Here is a 21,156-nt window from a genome sequence, read left to right as displayed (position 1 = left end):
CCAGTCTTTTGAAAAGGAGTAAATCTCTCGCTCAGCAACCGGCAGCATCCATCATAACGTTGTGCGTGCCGCGTGTGTCCATTAAAGATGTCCGGGCAGCAGACGAGTCTTGAATTTCGTTCCGTTACGAGTGGCTGTCATAAAGTTATTAGGGAAAATCATCGTTTTTGAACCTTTATGAATCGTATTAGAATCGTGACGCGTTGAATCGCGATGCATCTAATAATTGATTATTAGATCCCTTATTGTGTAGTAATTTTGCCCTGTCGTACTGAATAAATGCATTTTAAATATTTCATATTCCATTCAGCACAAGACTGTTATTTGTCATGACCATACCATTTATTTAGCAAGTGGAGCAAAATACTAACAATATTCTGTAAAAATATTGGAGTAGAGAGATTGAAACAATCATGACATTTTGCTGCTCTCTGTGGCATTTTCCTCATTCTGAATCTTCCCCCTCAATGGGCTGAATTCTAAATCAGATGAAATCGTTGGCCCCCCGACTTCATCATCCAGCTGGGGACGCTAGAGTGCTATCATGGCAGGCGGGGCCAAACGGCAGATTAAAAGACTAATTTCTCATCATCTGCTCTTTGCCAAATTGTTGTATATAGTCGAATCGTCTCAAAATATGATTCTAATTCATATAATTAATGCTATTTAAGATTCTTTATATGCTGTTACAGGCACTTTAATGTACTTGATTTACAATAATAAAAATAATGTGGCTGGCTGGATCTGTTCTTCGATCCTTGAGTTGAGATCCACTTGTGTCTTAGGTCATGTCCGAAATAGGACAAACTAATGCAAATAGGGTTTCCATGGAATATTTCTCGTAAACAATGAATATGCAGCTGATTGTCATTCTGAGTGCCAATCACATTATCTCCGTACAGGCAATTTTTTCTTAAAAATTCAAATCTTTAATTTATTTGCCAGGTGTCCTGTAGGTGTTTATTAAATCCACCAAGCAAATCTCCTGCTCTGACAATTTGGATTTAGAATAAATGTATATGGTTTGGTGGTTTGTTTCATATTACAGGCGCCCAAGCATGCGTGCTGGTGTTCTCTACCACGGACAGAGATTCATTTGTGGCTATTGATAACTGGAAGGAGAAGATTGAAGCAGAGGTGGGAGATATTCCTACAGTTCTTGTGCAGAATAAAATCGACCTCCTGGAAGAAACTGTTGTTAAAAAGTAAGTTGTTTCTCATGTACTAAATGACATTTGTAAACATTTTGAATTGGATTCCTTCCTATTCTTGTATGCTGTGTATTTTTGTTGCAGCGAGGAGGCGGAGGGTTTGGCCAAAAGACTTAAATTGAGATTTTATAGAGCTTCGGTAAAAGAAGACTTGAATGTAACAGAATGTAAGTAATTGAACTATACCTGTTGTTCAAATGGATAATTATCAAACACACGGTCATGCACAATGTAATCATAATCAATATGCGTGCATAGTGCTCAGTACTACCTGACAAGCTAAGCAAAATTTTATTTTATTTTTTTAATAACTTTTTTTAAAACTGTGATTGTAGTTTCAGAACTATAGAATTAGCATTGCACTGTACTGTACTCTGTTGTCTAATTTTTCCGGCTCTATCTGTTTTGCTTACGGGCTCCTACTACAATCCTGCCGCAGGACAAGTCAAATCTTAAAATGCAGGGACATACTCGTTGTGGAAAACATTATGTGATACATTTGTAATCCATGTCTTACCTGTCACCATCATAAACAATTAATCAACTGTAAAAGCAATGTTTTCTGTATTTAACATTCTTAACTGGGATACAAGTACAGAACAATCGGCAGTAAGCAGAATGGAAACAACTCTTACTAAAATCTTTTATTAATGTGTTGAGGGGATGAAGCCATCCCATGAAAAATAAATCTTAATGTCTGTACTAGAGGTGCAACAATCAATCGATTAATCGACACCTAATCGATCAGCAAATTAATCGACTATTTTGATAACCGATTAATCGTTTAGGACCTTCTTCACCTTACTGTCTAAATTCTTGAAATTATAACATATACAGTACAGTGAAGAAAATAAGTATTTGAACACCCTTCTATTTTGCAAGTTCTCCTACTTGGAAATCATGGAGGACTCAAAATTTTCATCGTAGGTGCATGTCGACTGTGAGTAGGGTTGGGCATCGTTTGAAATTGAACTATTCCGGTTCCATGTTTCAATTCCAGTTCCGAACGATTCTCGATTCTGATTCTTTTAGGAGGCAGGGTCAAAAGAAAGAAAAAAAAAAAGACAGGGTAAAAAAATCTATAGTTTAAAAATGTATTAGTTTATATTAATGTCTAAACTTCTCGATTTTTTTTTTTGTGGATTATATGAATTAAACATTTATTATTATTATTTTATATGAATTTAAAATGTATTATTATTATTATTAATACGATTAATATGAAATATATGAATTATATGAAGTTCTCTTGCAGTTTAACTATATAAATATAAAATACGAGGGGTATTCAGAAAGTAATGCACCCAACTTTATTATGTACAAACAAATTATAATAGGAACATGTATTACACATCAAAAGAAAGGTACAAGGCAAGGCAAGGCAAGGCAAGGCAAATTTATTTATATAGCACAATTCAACACAAGGCAATTCAAAGTGCTTTACATCACATGAAAACCATAAAAATCACATTTAAATCAACACGACGTAAAAACCAAGACAAAAGACCGCATTTAATCACAGAATAAAAATAAATAAATAAATATAAAACAAAAATAGAAATAAAGCAAAAACTACTACTAATAATAATCATTGAAATCAGCAATGGAGATAAGCACAAGAGGAATAGAAGGCAGGTAGATTGAAATATATAGACAGTTATGGATATGCAGTGCTAAACAAAAGCGTTTTTAGCCCTGATTTAAATGAGCTAACGGTTTGAGCATACTTCAGACCTTCGGGTAACTTGTTCCAGAGGTGAGGAGCATAATAACTAAATGCTGCCTCACCCTGCTTGGTTCTTGTTCTTGGAACATGCAGAAGACCCGTTCCAGACGACCTTAAGGGTCTAGATGTCTCATAGGAATCTAACAAGTCAAGCATGTATTTTGGTCCAAGGCCATTAAGTGTTTTGTAGACGAGCAGTAGTATTTTATAGTCTATCCTTTGACTCACTGGAAGCCAGTGTAGCGATTTCAAAACCGGTGTAATGTGGTCCAGCTTCCTTGTATTTGTGAGGACTCTGGCTGCAGCATTCTGTACTAGCTGCAGCTTCCTGACTGATTTTTTATCAAGACCTGTAAATATACCGTTGCAGTAGTCCAATCTGCTGAAAACGAATGCATGCATAAGTTTTTCCATGTCTTGTTGAGTCAGAAGCCCCTTAATTCTGGTTATATTTTTTAGGTGGTAATAAGCGGATTTAGTGACGGACTTTAGATGGCTATCAAATTTTAGGTCTGAGTCAATAATTACGCCAAGGTTTCTGACTTGATTTGTAGCTGTAAGTGACATTGTGCTAAGTTGGCTGCTTATCTTTGACCTTTCCTTTTTTGGCCCAAAAATGATCACCTCTGTTTTCTCCACATTTAACTGGAGAAAATTCTGGCACATCCATTCATTGATTTGATGAATGCATTTACTCAGGGAGACTAAGGGACTATAATCATGTGGGGACACAGAAATGTACAGTTGTGTGTCATCTGCATAGGCGTGATAGGAGATGTCATACTGTTCCATTATCTGAGCTAACGGAAGCATATAGATGTTAAATAAGAGTGGTCCAAGAATTGACCCTTGAGGGACTCCACACGTGAATTTGGTTCGTTCTGACTGATAATTTCCGACTGACACAAAGAAATCCCTATCATGTAAATAGGATGTGAACCACTGAAGAATAGTGTCAGTAAGCCCTACCCACTGTTCCAATCTGCTGAGTAGTATGTTGTGATCAACCGTGTCAAATGCGGCGCTGAGATCCAATAGTAGCAGAACAGATGATTTGCCTGCATCGGTATTCCGACGAATATCATTTAGGACTTTGATAAGCACGGTCTCGGTGCTGTGTTGTGGCCGAAATCCAGACTGAAATGAGTCAAAAAGATTGTTTTGGATCATAAAAGTCTGGATCTGTTCAAACACAACCCTTTCGATAATTTTCCCCAGGAATGTCAGATTTGATATTGGCCTGTAATTACTAATGGTTGAGGCATCCAGATTAGGTTTTTTTAGGAGAGGTTTTATTACTGCAGTTTTTAAAGTCTGAGGAAACTCTCCTGTTTGGAGGGAAGTATTTATAATCTGAAGTATGTCTGGGGCTATGCAATGAAAAACAGTTTTGAAAAAGTTTGAAGGAAGGATGTCAAGGCAGCATGTTGTGGGCTTTAGTTTCGACACAATTTCTGTTAAAGTGGCATAGTCCAAGAGGCTAAACTGTCTAAGATTGACGTGGGGGACATGTTGGGAGGCATTTAGTGTAACATTTGTTAATCCGGAGTTGCACACAGTCTGTCTAATCATTAGTACTTTGTGTGTAAAAAATGCTGCGAAATTATTACAGGACACCTCAGATGCCAATTCCTGAGGTATTGATGCTTGTGGGTTTGTCAGTTTGTCAACAACAGAAAATAGTGTGCGAGTATTGTGGGTGTTTCTACTAATGATCTCTGAAAAATATGATTGTCTAGCATTTTTCAGTTCCTGGTTGTATTTGCGAAGACTCTCTTTGTAGATATCATAAAAAACTAGGAGTTTGTTTTTTCGCCATCTGCGTTCTGCTCGTCTACAAACTTGCTTTTGTTTTATAGCTAGTATGGCATTTCTCCAGGGTGACCTCTTCTTTCTTGTGAAAGTGTGAGGATTACATTTTTACTTCTCCACATAGTCTCCACCTCTCTCAAGAGCTACAGTCCACCTATGAACATATATACCAGTGCTGTAGAACTCAGCCGGTTGATCTCTAAACCAATTCTTGACAGCAGTTTTCACTTCGTCATTGCCATATCGGTTGCCCCGGAGTCCTTCTTTCATTGGACCAAAGAGGTGGTGGTCTGACAGTGCCAAATTGGGAGAATATGGCGGATGTGGTATCACAGTCCATCCAAATGAAGTGATGACCTCCATGGTCCTGATGCTTATGTGAGGACATGCATTGTCATGCTAGAGGAGCACATTTGTCGTGTCCAAGTTGGGCCGAACACGTCAAATTTTTGCTTTGAGCTTCCAATGTATACCTCAGTGTTAATGGTTTCACCCTTCGGCAAAAAATCCACAATGATTACACCTTGAGAATCCCAAAAAACGGTGGCCATAATTTTGCCAGCTGATTTTTGGGCCTTAAACTTCTTGGGCTTATCGGCTATGCTGGCTTTACCCACCTCTTCGTGGTCGTCAGTACTGTTTTTAAATCGCAGCACCCATCTTTTTAAAGTACTATAGTCTATGGTATCATCCTTGTAGACATTTTCCAGCCGGTTGTGAATCCTCAGAGGGGTTTCTCCCTCTGCAACAAGGAATTCTATTACAGCTCTTTGTTTCTTCAAGAGCTTCAAGAGGGGCAGCCATTTTGGAAGCTAGTTTAAGCTTTAAAAATCTAAAAATAAGAAAAACACACATAACAATTGCAAGAAGGTGTGTCCTATCATGTTTGTGCCAAATATAAACAAGATCCTATATATAAATATAAACAAAATCCTGTTGGAGCAATGCACTTGAGTGCATTACATTTTCAATGCCCCTCGTATATATGGTGGAAAACACAGACAAGACTGAAAAAGCAGTTTCTGCTCTTGCACTCCTCTTTAAAAGAAACGGCTGTATTTTAAGCCATAACAACTGTTGTGTTTGATAGACCAATATGTCTATATGCTGCCATAGTAGATTCATAGCGCATGAAGCCCCCGAACTATTTTTAATTAGTCCGTTTAACCATGGAAACCCCCGTTTACAGACGTAGAGTAACCGCTTTTGTTTCAGCCCAGCCATAAAACAAAGGTAATTAATTATATTTATTATTAAAAATGTCTGTCATTTTTAGCTTTGAATCATTAATTGATGTCTAATATTTCATTTAAAAATAAAAATAAAAACTTACTCACATATTTTAAACTTTTAAACAAATGACGTCACAATGAAAAAAATGGCGTCTGTAAAAAAGTCACAGATATCCACCTCATAATTATTGCTTAATTGCATTTTTTTTGTTACTGTCGCATTTTCTCCGATATGTAAGATGATAAATAATCGATCCGAACAAAGAAAAATTGAAAAACAAAATTTAAAAGGGTAAATACTAAATATATGAAAAAGAACATCTTGACCACTCCTTGATGTCTGCGATTTCTGCATTGCGACCCTTGTTATATTACCATGTTTCACCCATAAAAAAAAAAAAAAAATCCAGCTTTGTCTTGACACTCGGTGATACATGCTACATATAGGACAATTTTGAAATTTGGCTAAATTGGGGGTCTCAGAGCGGAACTGCAGGTCACCTGAGTGTTTTTTCCGCCATATTTAAATATCAATCTTTGAACTCAAATGTGGTGAAGTTTCTTTCCACAGGAGTGCACTTTCACAAAGATGTTTATTTTTTTGGAAAAAAAAAAAGAACAAAGATGTTTATTTTTCAAAAGCTCATGGAGAAAACATTTACTTATATTCTTTTGCCATTCATGTACCTCAGCTTGGAGCTACTACGATGAAGCGGTTGTATAAATTCTTCTATTGATTATAATTTGATGTAGATGAGTCAAAATAATGAGGTTTCCGTATTTGTAAAACCGATTCTGTTGTGTTTACAGACACATGCAATGTTTACATTGTGACAATACAATACCATTTAGGCCAGTGAGTGGCGCTGTAGGAGTGTGTATGTATAATGCGGAGAAGAAGAGATGAGAAGGTCTGGCTAGGATGCCTTGTGATGTGATGCTATGTTTTCACTGCTACGAGTTCATTAAAAAAGTAATCGAATTCTTCATATGGCTGCTTCTTTCTAAATAAGCAACACAACAGATTCCATAATACTGTTGATTTTAACGGAGGCGTCTACTGCTTTAAGATTCGGCTGTTTACTAGTGCCAGCGAGCCTTTCATTTCGCATCTAGTTCTCTTTATATGTTCTAACGTCGCCGAGTCTGTCATTTCGCATTTAGTTCTATACATGTGATATCGACCATAGCTCGACGTAGTAATACGATTTATTCTCATAGTGTTCCATCCATCCATCCATCATCTACTGCTTAATCCGGGGTCGAGTTGCTGGGACAGCAGAAAATTGACGTAATGTATTGTTTTACTTACCTGGTTCTGACGGCGCAGCGTGTCAACTACGTAGCACTCAGCTCGCTATGCACTTGGCACTTGTGTTCCATTAAGCCGGTCGTGCATAATTGGTCGTGCAGCCACCAGTTTGCATGATATAGTTGTGTTGCATATGTTGCACTGAGCTGACTGCTCATTTTTTTTTGTAAAGTTAAGCCAAGTTGTGTCCATGGTTGTAATCAAGTTGCAATGCACAAACACGCGCTTCTTGTGGCTTTTTCGTGGTTTTCAGCAGCTTTTTTTCCCGCTCGGCGGTCAGTGCATCGAAATATAAAATCGAAATTTAAAAATTCGAACGGTTCCGGGAGAACCTGAGTGTTAGAACCTTGTCCCATCGGTGCTCGATACTTGATGCCCAACCCTAATAGTAATACAGTATGTTATTTTTAAGTAGAATATTTATGCATACTAAATTCTCATGAAAAACATTTGTGTAAGAGGCTTGAACTGGCATTTCCAAGACTAAGCTTTGCGCGTTGTCACGGAAGGAATTCAACTCGTGCCTCAAAAAAAAAAAAAACACTTTGAGAGGTTAACCAGATTATGTTTCTCTTTATTTCAATACACTGCAAAAGGTACATGCAAACTGTGTACATGGTGACATTTTAACATATTTCTGAAACTAAAGTAAAATATACCTGTCAAAAATAAAGAATCGCCTGAGAAGAGATCAAAACACACGTCATTTTCCGGAAAAAAATTATCATAAATTTCAAACCTAAAAATTAAAAAAATTTAAAAAATCAAACATTTTGATCGTCATTGTGGTGCATTAATTCTGTACATTTTGGGGATTGATATTTGGTTTTCAGTGTTTAAATACTTAGCTGAGAAGTATCTTCAACAACTCAAACAGCAAACAGCAGAAGAGACAGAAGCAGTACACTCAACAAGCAATAAAATAGGTAAGAAACATTATCGTTAATGTTCTTTTTTTTTTTAATTTCCTTTTTCAACATGACATGCCGCTTTATCTCACAGGAGTTTTTAATACCACAAGTAGTAATCAAAGCAGCCAGAGTTCCAGCAACGGCAGAGAAATCATCACACTGCGACCAAACAAACAAAGGACCAAGAAAAGGAGAAACCCATTTGGCAGCTGCAGCCTCCTCTAAGACAAACACCTTTGTTTTTGTTTTTTGGGCCGAACATCCACAGGTAGCCTCAGATAGAAACCAAAGTGCAAAGACTGAAAATCACCTTGTTACACTAACCTGACATTTAATATCTTCACCTACCCACATTGATGGATGGGTTTCATATCTATAATCTGCACAATGTCATCACTTCTCTTCACACTGTACTTACTGTACACATACTGTATAGTTTGTCATGCTTACTGCCACAGAGATTTTTTGGGGTGCAAAAGTTGTATTTTCACACAATTCTAATCTTATCACAGGCCATTCGTCATAATTTTTTACATATATTGTGAAAGCTTTGACAATTTGATTACTCTCATTTATCATTTTCACGATGAAGTATACAGCAACCATTATAGGCCTACTCTTAATCATGCATACTCTTAATCGTGCAACTGCATTTTTTCCTCTTCTATAATTAATGCATAAGGATATATAAATACGACCATGCGTTCCAAGTTCTATTGAAGTCATGCATTTAATTGGAATTACAGTGGTACGTCGACATACGATCCTTTCGACATCTGACGTAAAATTTGACTCGTCATTTGTTCCGACATATGACAACATGCTCGAAATACGACAATTTATGACAGTGTCGCAATTTCATTGTTTTCCCCAAAGGCGTAGGTTTGCATAGGGACGGTAGGGACATAACACTAGCAACTTTTCAGGATGCTCAAATTGTCCCCACCAACTTTTAAGCAACCTTATTTCCTTATATAAAGAGTTCAAGGTAATTTAGATTGTCTTACCATATGTTTTAAAGATAGAATAGACCCTACCATTATTAAGTGAATTATTTTCAATAGGTTCAGACTTACATCTTCCCTTTTCACTTGCTGAATGTGCAAGTGTTTGGCAATTCCTTACTACGCGGCGAAACATCCACACAATGCTCAGCGCGCTTGCACAAGCATCCGCACACATGCGCACATCGATTATAAGGGGCGAGTACTCACTATTTTTGTTTTTAGTACCTTTTTATTTCCTCAAAAATACTTTTTGCTTATATTACCCTCTCATATGTTAAACCATTGTGGGTTTTTTTGTGTGAGCTTTGAAGCAGTTGACCACATTAGTCAAGTAGCGTATTTAAACGGTCCTTATTTGATATATACTATATGTATTCTATACATATACTACATTTTAGTATTTTTTAGGGCATTTTTTTAGTACGATCTGCCTGTATGCGTCTAAACAAAACAGTTGAGAGCGCACGGTAGTAGTTTGGGTGTCAAATTCGACTCATGTAGGACGTTTCGCCGATGGAACTCATGTAGGACGTTTCGCCGATGGAGGAGATTTTGACAGAGCACCGGTCCATTTTTTGCCCCTCAAACGAACATTTGGTTGGTTGATGACTTGAATCCCCCCGTCCCGCCACAAACACACACACACAGAGACACGGTTACAACCCCGACAGATTCATGTCGACAACATACCACCTTTGGAGAGGAGGGATATTAGAAGTTTTTTTTCGGCCAGCAGCAGCCAATGTCAGTCATGTAAAAAGACGTTAATGTTGTGGAGGTGGGGGAAAACACCACTAATTTTGCTACTGAAAGTCCGACCTGCAACCGTCAAAATTACTGCGGTCAGGCCAGCCTCCACAAGGAACAATGAAGTCAAGCTAGTTGTCCCTTTTTTGGATCATTGTTTGCATTATGTGCATCACAATAATATCGTCCCTACCAATGTTGAAACCAAACCTACGCCCTTGGTTTTCCCGCAAGAAGGACACACGGCCTATTTTCTTGTGAGAGAAATCAACTTGGGTCCCAAGAAGGTTTGTGCAGGTGGTGTAAAACGAAAAAAGGTGATGCTTATTATTGAAATCAAGATGGAAATGATAAAAATATGAGCGTGGTGTGTGCGTCAGTCAACTAGCTTGACAATACGTCCGGCGTTCTGTCAGGTTTTGCACCCAATCATAATTTGCGTAGTTGCATAGTTTGCGGTTGTGCTCATGCATTACAAATGGCCATGAATGCAGCAGGTCCAAAGTAAATGCCACAAACGGTCTATAAAGACAGAACTACAGTATCTACTTACATTTGGTCATTGACGCACACAAAGGAAAGTTCTCCTCACACACATCCTACCATGTGGCTGCGCACAACTCGACTGCATGCCAATCTGTCACTGTTAACTCCGTGCCGTTAAGCATTTATTTAAGCCGTTTTTGTGTTAAACATGTATATTTAACCCCTTCAGACCTGCATTTTTTCTGCTGGGCAAAAAAAAAAAAAAAAAAATCTGCGCTGATTTTTACTCCACTCATACACCAGAACACAGTGCAATTTTTTGGCCAGGGATATTTCACGCTTTTATTGGTTATTTTTAATGTTAATGTTCATGTGTTTTTGATGAGAAATGAGCACTTTACGTTATCCTTTTTCAAGTTGCGTTTTCAAAGAGCCAAAAATAGCAAAGCGGGCGTGCTAAACCTCATGATTTGATTTCGGTGGGTAAAGTTTCGTCCAATTATCTCCCAGAAGTGGCAGTAGCAAATAATTCAGTGTATTTATTGGTTTAGAGACGCGACCACGTAATGACCTTCAGCAGCATGCTCTGGTCTGAAGGGGTTAAGATGTACAGTAGCTTGTTTATTTAGCGCCTTTGAATAACATTGAGAGCCCAATTTAATGTAAGTGTACTTATTCACCACCATAAAAGCTACGGGAGCAAAATTTGACAGAACACCGGTGTTCTGCCAAAATATCCTACACGGTGAAACGTCTACCAATGCCCACACTTATGCGCACATCAGTTAAAAGCACCTTATAAGTTAAGGTGACAATTTTTATTGTTGTAACATCGGCAAGGAAGGCGCCGGCTTCGTCTGTTTTTTAATTTTTTGTTTCAGAACTTGTGCAGCACAACACGGCTACTGTCCGCCGCCATAGCCGACGCCAACAACAAAAGAACATGAAAAGTGAAAGTAAAAACTATATCGCACCTCTTTTACTCTGTCGTCAGTCAGACGGGGCGTTCAGGAACAGCATGCAAAACACAACCACCAAATTAGAACCCGATTCGTTACATAATTATTATAATATAATTATTCTGAATTTAAAATGTATTTGTTTTGCTATTTGTAATTGCTATTTGTAATCGTACCAGCAGTATTTATTAAGGATTTAGTGTAGGTATTGGGGCTGTGGAACGAATTAATGGAATTATAATGTATTCTTATGAGAAAATCATGCTCTACATACGACCATCTCGACTTACAAACAAGGTCCTGGAATGAATTAAATCCGTATGTAGAGGTACCACTGTATTCATATTTTATTGCATATGCACATTAACATTTCGGCAGCACATCTTTGTATCATACAGGAAAAAATGATTACTTTAAACCCCTCTCTAAGTTGTTGGTTTGATGTAACTGTAATGAATTCAGTGAACTGTATTTTTATACAAATCACAAAAGTGTTGAGTGATATTTTGAGTGATGGCTTTCTGGTGCCAATTATTTACTGTCTTAAAACAGCCGAAGTTTGAATGTACGTAAGCTTCAAACAATTATTCGTGCTAACATATAACCAAATGGATTTTACGTGTCCTTGACTGTCCTCTCAAAAACTTTGAAAATTGACGTACATCATAGGCGGAGATTGTGGGGGGAGCAGTGCCACCTCTAGTGTCCGAAAAATGTCATTGCATGTAATTGACTTTCCTACAAATGAATTTAAAAGGGAAGTTAAACAATTTTGACATAAAGCTTTGTCTTCGAGTTAGCGGGGTGTGATTAGTCGGTAGAGTTGAATTCAACAAATTCTGTCCAGTTTGTTAGTTACCGTATTGGCCTGAATATAAAACGGCCCTGATTATAAAACGACTGCCTCTTTTTCAAGACTCAAGTTTGAAAACAGACTTTTTGAACACCAAATTATTTTTTATACAGAAAATAATTACAGCACACCTGAAACAAATGATTTTAACAATATATTTGAGGGGAAAAAAAGCATGTTATTTTGCCTCATTCAGATCTTAATATCTGAACATTTAAATATGTAAACTAAAGTGCAATCACATTCGTAAATAAATGGCTTCTGGTTTTTTAAATGTAACACAACAAAATTGCAATAACTGCATTAATCATCAAAGTGAAGTCTAACTGTAACTGTAGTCTTGAAACAAATCTGAATAAGGAAAAACATTGCAATAAAATAATGCAAACTGGTTAAACTTGAGAGTAGCTGAGATCTGTCATGACAGAACATCGCTTCAATGATATCTGCCGCCATCTAGCGTCTTGAATGGGTATAACGTCTAGACAGCAAATATAAGACGACCCCCACTTTTTCAGTCTTATTTCAATGCAAAAAACACAGTCTTATATTCGGGCCAATACGGTATTTGTTAGGTTACATCTACACTAGGACGGATAGTGGTCTTAAACGTGTAATTAGTTGGACTGAAAAAGCGGCATGGAAAATGAATGAATGAATGTACGGCATGTCGGCTACACTCGTATGCCTATTATCTGGATTAGTTGTTTTACGGATAATGTAGGTGGGTAACATTACCCGCCACCTACTATGGCCTGCTGTACAACGATCGGATATCATACTAAGGAAGTGACGTCATGTCGTCTCCATTTTTAGTGCAGCATGACAGCATGGTAAACAATAGAGGTATACCAGATCACGACATGGTATTCCTGCTCCTCTTTTCCACACATTTTCTTGAACCTTCGAACTACGTCTCAATAATATGCTTCATTTCAGTGCCTATTTGTGGTCCTCCCATCGCGGATAACGCGGAGATGAGCATTTTTTACAGAGCTCGTCTCCCGTGTTCGCGTTCTCTCCGATCAGCCAGCTATGGGTTCGGCCCCTCCTAACTCTATGCCGACCGAACATGAGTATATAAAAATGTGTAGAGGAAAATTAAACCCCATAAGTGACCTGCGTGGTACCCCCTGTCAAAGAGGCGCGCGATTTTTCCATGACATTTCTGCCTGTCAAAACTGTCGCCACTTCCAGGATTGCCACTGCTGTGCACAAGCACTCCTGGTTGCGGCTTTCAGGAAATATGCGCAGTGCCACACCATATGCTTCTATTTGTTATTTTCCTAGTGGTGAGAGTGCAACTGAGCATCAATTGTAACATCCCGAGTAAGTAGACAGGTATAAAAATAGTCAGCGAAAAATCCCTGGAGAAAATTATCTGTCCTAGTGCAGACGTAGCCTTAGTTTCAGGAATCCGGAATGGCTAAGATAGCGCGAGTCAATGGTTCCTGCTTGTATTCCAATAAAAAATGATATATGCACACATGAGAATAACCGATGACACATGCAATCCATAGCATTGGCTATGTTTTCAGGATAAAGTTGTTAAAACTTATCATTGCATGTCAATAATTGTAGTATGAACAGCAACATTTGTAATCCAGTAGCTATGCAGGGAGCAGGCTGGCTAGGCAAGCAGGGCGGAGTGAAATCAAATCGGTGTTTTTCACCGCTGATTTTTTTTTTTTTTCGTGGGAATGAAACTGACTCCCTGGCAGACTGAGCACAAGAGGCCAAAGCACTCCTCTCTATTGAGGTCGCATTATGCATTTAAAAAAAAATAGTCCTGCAGAATGAAATTAACCCGCCTGGGTATTTCGAACAGTAATCTGAATTTTGAATTTATTTGACGATGTTAGATCTGTTAATATCGTTTCTTATTGGCAGGCACCATTGATTCGCGCTAGCTCAGCCACTCCGGAACCCTGAAACAAACAAATAACTGACAAACTGCACGGAAGTTGTTGAAATCAACTCCACCGACTAACTCCCACTAACTCAAAGATTAACCCTAATGTAAAATATATTTATATATATTTTTTGAGGTAATTTTACTGCTGAAGTATTTTCTTAAGGCATGTTTTAGTTCGTTCTTCCTGTATGCCCCCCCCACCCCACACAAAAGTCAAACTCCGCCTATGATGTACATTATATTCACATTATGTTAACTTCGGTACTTTAAGTAGCCCATAACAATGTGCATTATTAATTTGTATATACGTACATGTTGCCTAACTTACCTACCATAGTAAGAAATAACTGTATATTTTTTGGTTGGCAGCCTTTTGTAACGCTGTTGTTAATTTGGACATCAAGGTGTGCGTTTGAAAATTGGCGATTGTTTTTGCTTGTATGTTGCTCTAAAAAGCACAAAGTAACAAGGTGTAGTAGAAAAGTATCCTCTGATATAGAACGTAATGTGAAATCATCCTTAAACTTCCATTTTAGTTGTATTTAAATGAATCTATATATATTACATTGGCGAATTACATATGCATGCGTATTGCAGGGGTAGACAATAAGGGTAACTTTTGAAGTTTACTGGCCCCGCTTTCAAAACCACTGGCCCAGGTCAATGTGTCAGTTAATGATCCCAATAATCACAAAAAAAGAACAATTTGCTTGAATAACATTTTTTTAGGTAGATTTAATGAAAAGTGGAGCAAAACGGTGCAAAAACATGAATCTGGCACAATGAATCCTATTCCAATTCTATAATCACATCACACAATTTTGGCTAACGATTTTCAAGTTAGACCGTCGTTATGACGAAAATATTTTCTCTGTGGTCACGCGGATAAAATATCACTTTATGTTCATATTATAGGTTTAATTCTCGTTACCTTTTCTCTAACTTGTCTGCATATGTGGGCATTGATCTGCACACATGACAGTAACCCTTGTTTTTTGTCTAATTGTAGCCAAGCCAGTTCCAGCGTTCTCACCACTGGGTCTGAAAGTTTCTCTCCCTTTTCATATTGGATTTCGCTTTCCCTTAACTCCTCCGGTGATTTTCTCTTTCTTGAGTGGTCTTTTTTCCCTGGTGCTCGCCCGGGTGCTGGGGGTTTCAGAAACATGTCTTCTTGTAGTATAACGCTAAGTGGTGTTGAAGGAGGCTACTTTGTCTCTTTGTCCTTCGCGTGTTCTTTGAATTTCAGGTGGTGAGAATGTTTCTGATAAGGTGGTCAACAGGTACCCTTTGTCATTGTTCAAAGTAATATTTGGACCACACAAACATTGCCAAAAATGGGCATGGCACAATACTCTATAATAAAGTCTTCAATTGGTACTGAGATACTGACAATCAATCAGCAGCAGTAATCAGGTTGTGCGCGTTCATGCGGGAGCGAGCGAGCTAATGAGGTGTGTTTACACCCCACAGAGAGTAACGGCTGGTTGCATAGACTGTATGGTTGTCTTTAATTGGGATTAGTGGCGTGAGAAGTGGGGTGCTGAGGCTTCTGCAGCACCTCCTGGTGTTGGGTGGAATTTTTTTTTTCTTAAAAATTAATACAGTTGTGGTCAAAAGTTTACATACACTTGTGAAGAACATAATGTCATGACTCTCTTGAGTTTCAAGTTATTTCTACAACTCTGATTTTTCTCCGATAGTGATTGGAACAGATACTTCTTTGTCACAAAAAACATTCATGAAGTTTGGTTCTTTTATGACTTTATTATGGGTTAACAGAAAAAGTGATCAAATCTGCTGGGTCAAAAATATACATACATGGATCTGAAAAAGTGAATCATTGACTTGAACAAGTCAGGAAAGTCACTTGGAGCCATTTCAAAGCAGCTGCAGATCCCAACAGCAACAGTGCAAACAATTGTTTGTAAGTATAAAGTGCATGGCACTGTTTTGTCACTGCCACAATCAGGAAGAAAACGCAAGCTATCATCTGCTGCTGAGAGAAAATTGGTCAGGAGGGTGAAGATTCAACCGAGAATCACCAAAAAACAGATCTGCCAAGAATTAGAAGCTGCTGGAACACAGGTGTCAGTGTCCACCAAGCGTGTTTTGCATCTCCATGGACTGAGAGGCTGCCGTGCAAGAAGGAAGCCCTTGCTCCAAAAGCGGCACCTTAAGGCTCGAACTTTGCTGCTGATCACATGGACAAAGATAAGACCTTCTGGAGGAAAGTTCTGTGGTCAGACGAAACAAAAATCGAGCTCTTTGGCCACAATGCCCAGCAATGTTTGGAGGAGAAAAGGTGAGGCCTTTAACCCCAAGTAAACCATGCCTACTGTCAAGCACGGTGGTGGTAGTATTATGCTGTGGGGCTGTTTTGCTGCCAATGGAAGTGGTGCTTTACAGAGAGTAAATGGGATAATGAAGAAGGAGGATTACCTTCAAATTCTTCAAGATAACCTAACGTCATCAGCCCGAAGATTGGGTCTTGGGCGCAGTTGGGTGTTCCAACAGGACAATGACCCCAAACACATATCAAAAGTGGTAATGGAATGGCTAAATCAGGCTAGAATTAAGGTTTTCGAATGGCCTTCCCAAAGTCCTGACTTGAACCCCATTGACAACTTGTGGACAATGCTGAAGAAACAAGTCCATATCAGAAAGCCATCAAATTTAACTGAACTGCACCAATTCTGTCAAGAGGAGTGGTCAAAGATTCAACCAGAAGCTTGTGGATGGCTACCAAAAGCGCCTAATTGAAGTGAAAATGGCCAAGGGACATGTTACCAAATATTAGCGCTGCTGTATGTATATTTTTGACCCAGCAGATTTGATCACTTTTTTCTGTTCACCCATAATAAAGTCATAAAAGAACCAAACTTCATGAATGTTTTTTTGTGACAAAGAAGTATCTGTTCCAATCACTCTATCGGAGAAAAATCAGAGTTGTAGAAATAACTGGAAACTCAAGAGAGCCATGACATTATGTTCTTCACAAGTGTATGTAAACTTTTGACCACAACTGTAAATAAAACATTGAAACAATTAACTCTGGGGGTTAAATCTATATGTTCAAAAAGTTTTTTTTGTTTGGCATCTCTATTGCTACCAGGTCAAGTTGGATAAGGCGCTATTGGAACGGAAAAGTTAACTGTTGACAGAGGAGGCGTTAACATGGTGCAGAAATGAATTGGCGATTTTTTTTTTCTATACAATAACAGCGAAATTTTCTAAAATTCTATAGAGGTCGAAGATGAAGATGATTATGATAGTTTATAATTGTGCCCAGCGAGGAAAAGTTAGCTACAGATTTAGACCATGGAGAACTTAGTTAGCATTGTAGCCATATTATTGTTTGTTGTTGCTGCAGAGCGCTTTGGATATTCGTGTGCAATTTATTTGTGAAATTTATTTAAGAAATTTGTGAAAAGTGGGTGTTCAACCGAGGCCAATTGGAGCTTTTCAAATGTGTTTGTGTGTCATTTTGCCTTCTAGCTGCGGGGATTTGCTTTATAATACACGGGTGCTTTTATTTCCAATATAAAAACGCCAACACACACTGTAGGTGTAATAAAACACTGTCTTTGTAGGAGCCTAGTAATAGTACTTAAACTATCCAGCATGTGTGTGTACTGCCATTTTGCACGTCTTGTATGGAGAAAACGTGCGAGCATGACAAATTTTGACCGAAACGGCTGTTTGTGGATGGGAAAAACAAAATAAGATCCTCAGTACCCCTTGCTGTGAGTGACTTCCAGCGCCCCTGATCGGGATAGAGTAACGTTGTCAAAACACGGAATCACTGGGAATTGATGTGAAATAAGATTTTTTTTTTTTTTTTTAATTAAATCAACGCATTATTTTTACTACCCCCACCGGGCCAGTGGTTGGAGCATTCTGGTGGCCCTGACGGTTTTAAAACGGGGCCATTTAGATTGTGGACCCCTGTATTGTTTTTTGTTTTTTTTTTTTGAGGGGGGGGGGGGGGGGACTGATTCACGACATATATGTCCGCATCAAACATTTAAATACTGTATTATTTTAGTTGTACACTTTGGACAGTGTGATTAAGAAAAGAAAAGTGGTGTTCTGTAATTGTTTTGCATGCAAAAGCCCTATGTGACAAATCGGTGAATGTTCCACTATGGTTGCAAAGCCACAATGCCTTAACCATGTTTACATTTTCCATTGGCCTCAAGGTAACATTTCTCTAAAAATGGCCTGCACATTCCATTTGTACATAATCAATTCTTTACTTTGCCTTTTTGCTTTTTAATCAAATGGACTTTACGCACTTTATCAGTAAACTGGCATAATTATTGTAAGCAAGAATCGGATATTCAAAATAATCATAGTAACGTGCTGTCACTCAGGTGTTGAATTTCTGTGTTGCTGACTTTTCATCCACTACATTTTCACGTTGGTTGAAGTCTTTGACAAAAAAATAATCATGTTACATTTTTAGTTCTAACAATGTGTCCCACAGCGGTGCTTCAGCTGTCATGGTACAGAAGGGAGAACTGAAATAAAGAAGTCTTTACTTTGTTCTCAGGCCTGTATGATTTTTCTGTCCAAATACTTGTTACTTTTAAAAAGCAAGAGAAAACTTAAAACTCAATTTTTATCAACCTGTTGTGAACACTAATTTTTAATAAGTAAGTAGTACTTAGGGGCTGGAAAACATGCCTAGCTTGATGTATCTCAAGTAAGTCAAATTAGAAAAAATCTTTTGTATGTACCCAGTGTTCTTTGGGTTTTTTTTCAGACATGCGCAGATCTGCATCATCTACTGTATTTCAAGCTTTTCTGACACCAAAACATTACCGCACACATCCACTGTGAACCGCACCGTCAACCGGGGCTCTATTCAACACGTTTGCTTACTTTACTTACGTCACATCGATTTGGTAGGCAAATATTTTACTTTTATACTGTCGCAAGGCAACGTGACAGTTTATAAAAGTTAAATACTGTACTAATTGTAGCGACTGTTATTTATCTGTTCCGCCGCAATGGACGATGGGTACAGTGTATCACAAAAGTGAGTACATCCCTCGCATTTCTGCAGATATTTAAGTAAATCTTTTCATGGGACAACACAGACAAAATGACACTTTGACACTATGAAAAGTAGTCTGTGTGCAGCTTACATAATAGATGTATTTATTTTCCCCTCAAAATAACTCAAAATATAGCCATTAATATCGAAACCCCTGGCAACAAAAGTGAGTACACCGCATGGGAACTACGTACATCCCTAAATGTCCAAATTGAGTACTGCTTGTCATTTTCCCTCCAAAATGTCATGTGACTCGTTACAGGAGTGCTGTCAGCATTGCTGCAGAGATTAAAGAGGTGGGGGGGTCATTACCACCACTATCCTTGACTGTAGGCGTGACACACTTATCTTTGTACTCCTCACCTGGTCGCCGCCACACATGCTTGAGACCATCGGAACCAAACAAATTAATCTTCATCTCATCAGACCATAGGACATAGTTCCAGTAATCCATGTGCTTTGTTGACATGTCTTCAGCAAACTGTTTGTGGGCTTTCTTGTGTACCGTCTTCAGAGGAGGCTTCCTCCTGGGATGACAGCCATGCACACCAATTTGATGTAGAGTACGGCATATGGTCTGAGCACTAACAGGTTGACCTCTCACCTCTGGAATTGCCCCCGCTTCTTTCAAAACTGCTGCCACTCCAATTCTCAAGAAACCTGGCGCTGACTACTCCAACTTCAATAACTTCCGCCCCATATCCAACCTCCCTTTCATCTCCAAAATCCTCGAAAGAACAGTCACCTCCCAACTCCACTCTCAACTATCCCAGAATTACCCCTATGAACAGTTCCAATCTGGTTTTCGCCCACTACACAGCACTGAAATAGCACTCGTTAAAATAACCAACGACCTCCTCATGGCAGATGATTCTGGACTGCTCTCCATCCTCATCTTCCTGGACATAGTATCTGCAGCCTTTGATACCATTAGTCACCCCACACTCCTCTACCGGCTTTCCACTATTGGCATCAACCGCACCCCGTCGAACTGGTTCTCATCCGACCTTTCTGAGCGCACCCAATTTATCCAACTCAAGTCATTCAAATCTACACCCTCCCCAGTTACCTGTGGTGTGCCTCATGGCTCTGTCCTCGTGCCCCTACTCTTCATCATATACCTCCTTCCCCTTGGCATTATTTTTCGTAAATTCGACATCCACTTCCACTGCTATGCCGACGACACCCAACACTACCTCACTTCCGAACCGTCCTCCTCTCTCCCGCCCTCATCCCTGATTGACTGTTTCACAGAAATAAAAATCTGGTTTACCCACAATTTCCTGAAACTTAACAGCAATAAAACAGAGGTGCTCCTCGTTGGCGCCAAATCCACCATCTCAAAAAACTATAGCCTATCCCTTACCATTGACAACTCCACTGTTTTCCCCTCCCCCCAAGTCAAGAGCCTAGGAGAAGTGCTGGACAACACACTTTCGTTTCAATCGCACATCAATAACATTACCCGGATTGCCCACTTTCACCTACGCACCATTAATTGCCTCCGCCCTTCCCTCAGCCCACATTCTGCTGCAATTCTGGTTCACAGCCTTGTCACTTCCCGCCTGGACTACTGCAACTCTCACCTCTTCGGCCTCCGTAAAAAAACTTTGCATAAACTCCACTGGTCCAGAATTCAGCTGCCCATATCATAACCCATACCCCCTCCATCCACCAAATCACTCCAGTCCTCCAACAGCTTTATTGGCTCCCCGTCCACTTTTGAATCCAGTTCAAAGTCCTCCTCACATTCAAGGCCATCCATAACCTCGCCCATCCATACCTGTTTGTTACAACTCCCTCCTGTGCCCTTAGATCCTCCTCCTCCATACAACTGTCTGTCCTCCCCGCTCGCCTCAGCACCATGGGGAGCTTTTTTTTTTTTTTTTTTTAACTGCCCCAATATCTCTTTTAGTATTTTAAAAT

At 38.9% G+C, this 21,156-nt stretch overlaps 1 protein-coding gene across 1 annotated transcript in view; it reads left to right on the top strand.

The window, feature by feature from the left end:
- rab23 (RAB23, member RAS oncogene family) overlaps positions 1-15,802 on the top strand; it is a 30,136-nt gene extending 14,334 nt beyond the window's left edge. Inside the window, exons 4-7 of the mRNA XM_057849042.1 lie at positions 1,049-1,205; positions 1,296-1,378; positions 8,127-8,219; positions 8,296-15,802. Of these exons, the coding sequence (XP_057705025.1) occupies positions 1,049-1,205; positions 1,296-1,378; positions 8,127-8,219; positions 8,296-8,429 (467 nt within the window). The 3' untranslated portion in view covers positions 8,430-15,802. The remainder of the gene's footprint in view (positions 1-1,048; positions 1,206-1,295; positions 1,379-8,126; positions 8,220-8,295) is intronic.
- Positions 15,803-21,156: the final 5,354 nt, after the last annotated feature.

The sequence above is a fragment of the Corythoichthys intestinalis genome, chromosome 10 (genome assembly GCF_030265065.1).
Source record: "Corythoichthys intestinalis isolate RoL2023-P3 chromosome 10, ASM3026506v1, whole genome shotgun sequence".
Taxonomy (NCBI): domain Eukaryota; kingdom Metazoa; phylum Chordata; class Actinopteri; order Syngnathiformes; family Syngnathidae; genus Corythoichthys; species Corythoichthys intestinalis.
The sequence above is the reverse complement of the archived record's forward strand: the minus strand, read 5'-3'. Positions and strand labels throughout refer to the sequence as shown.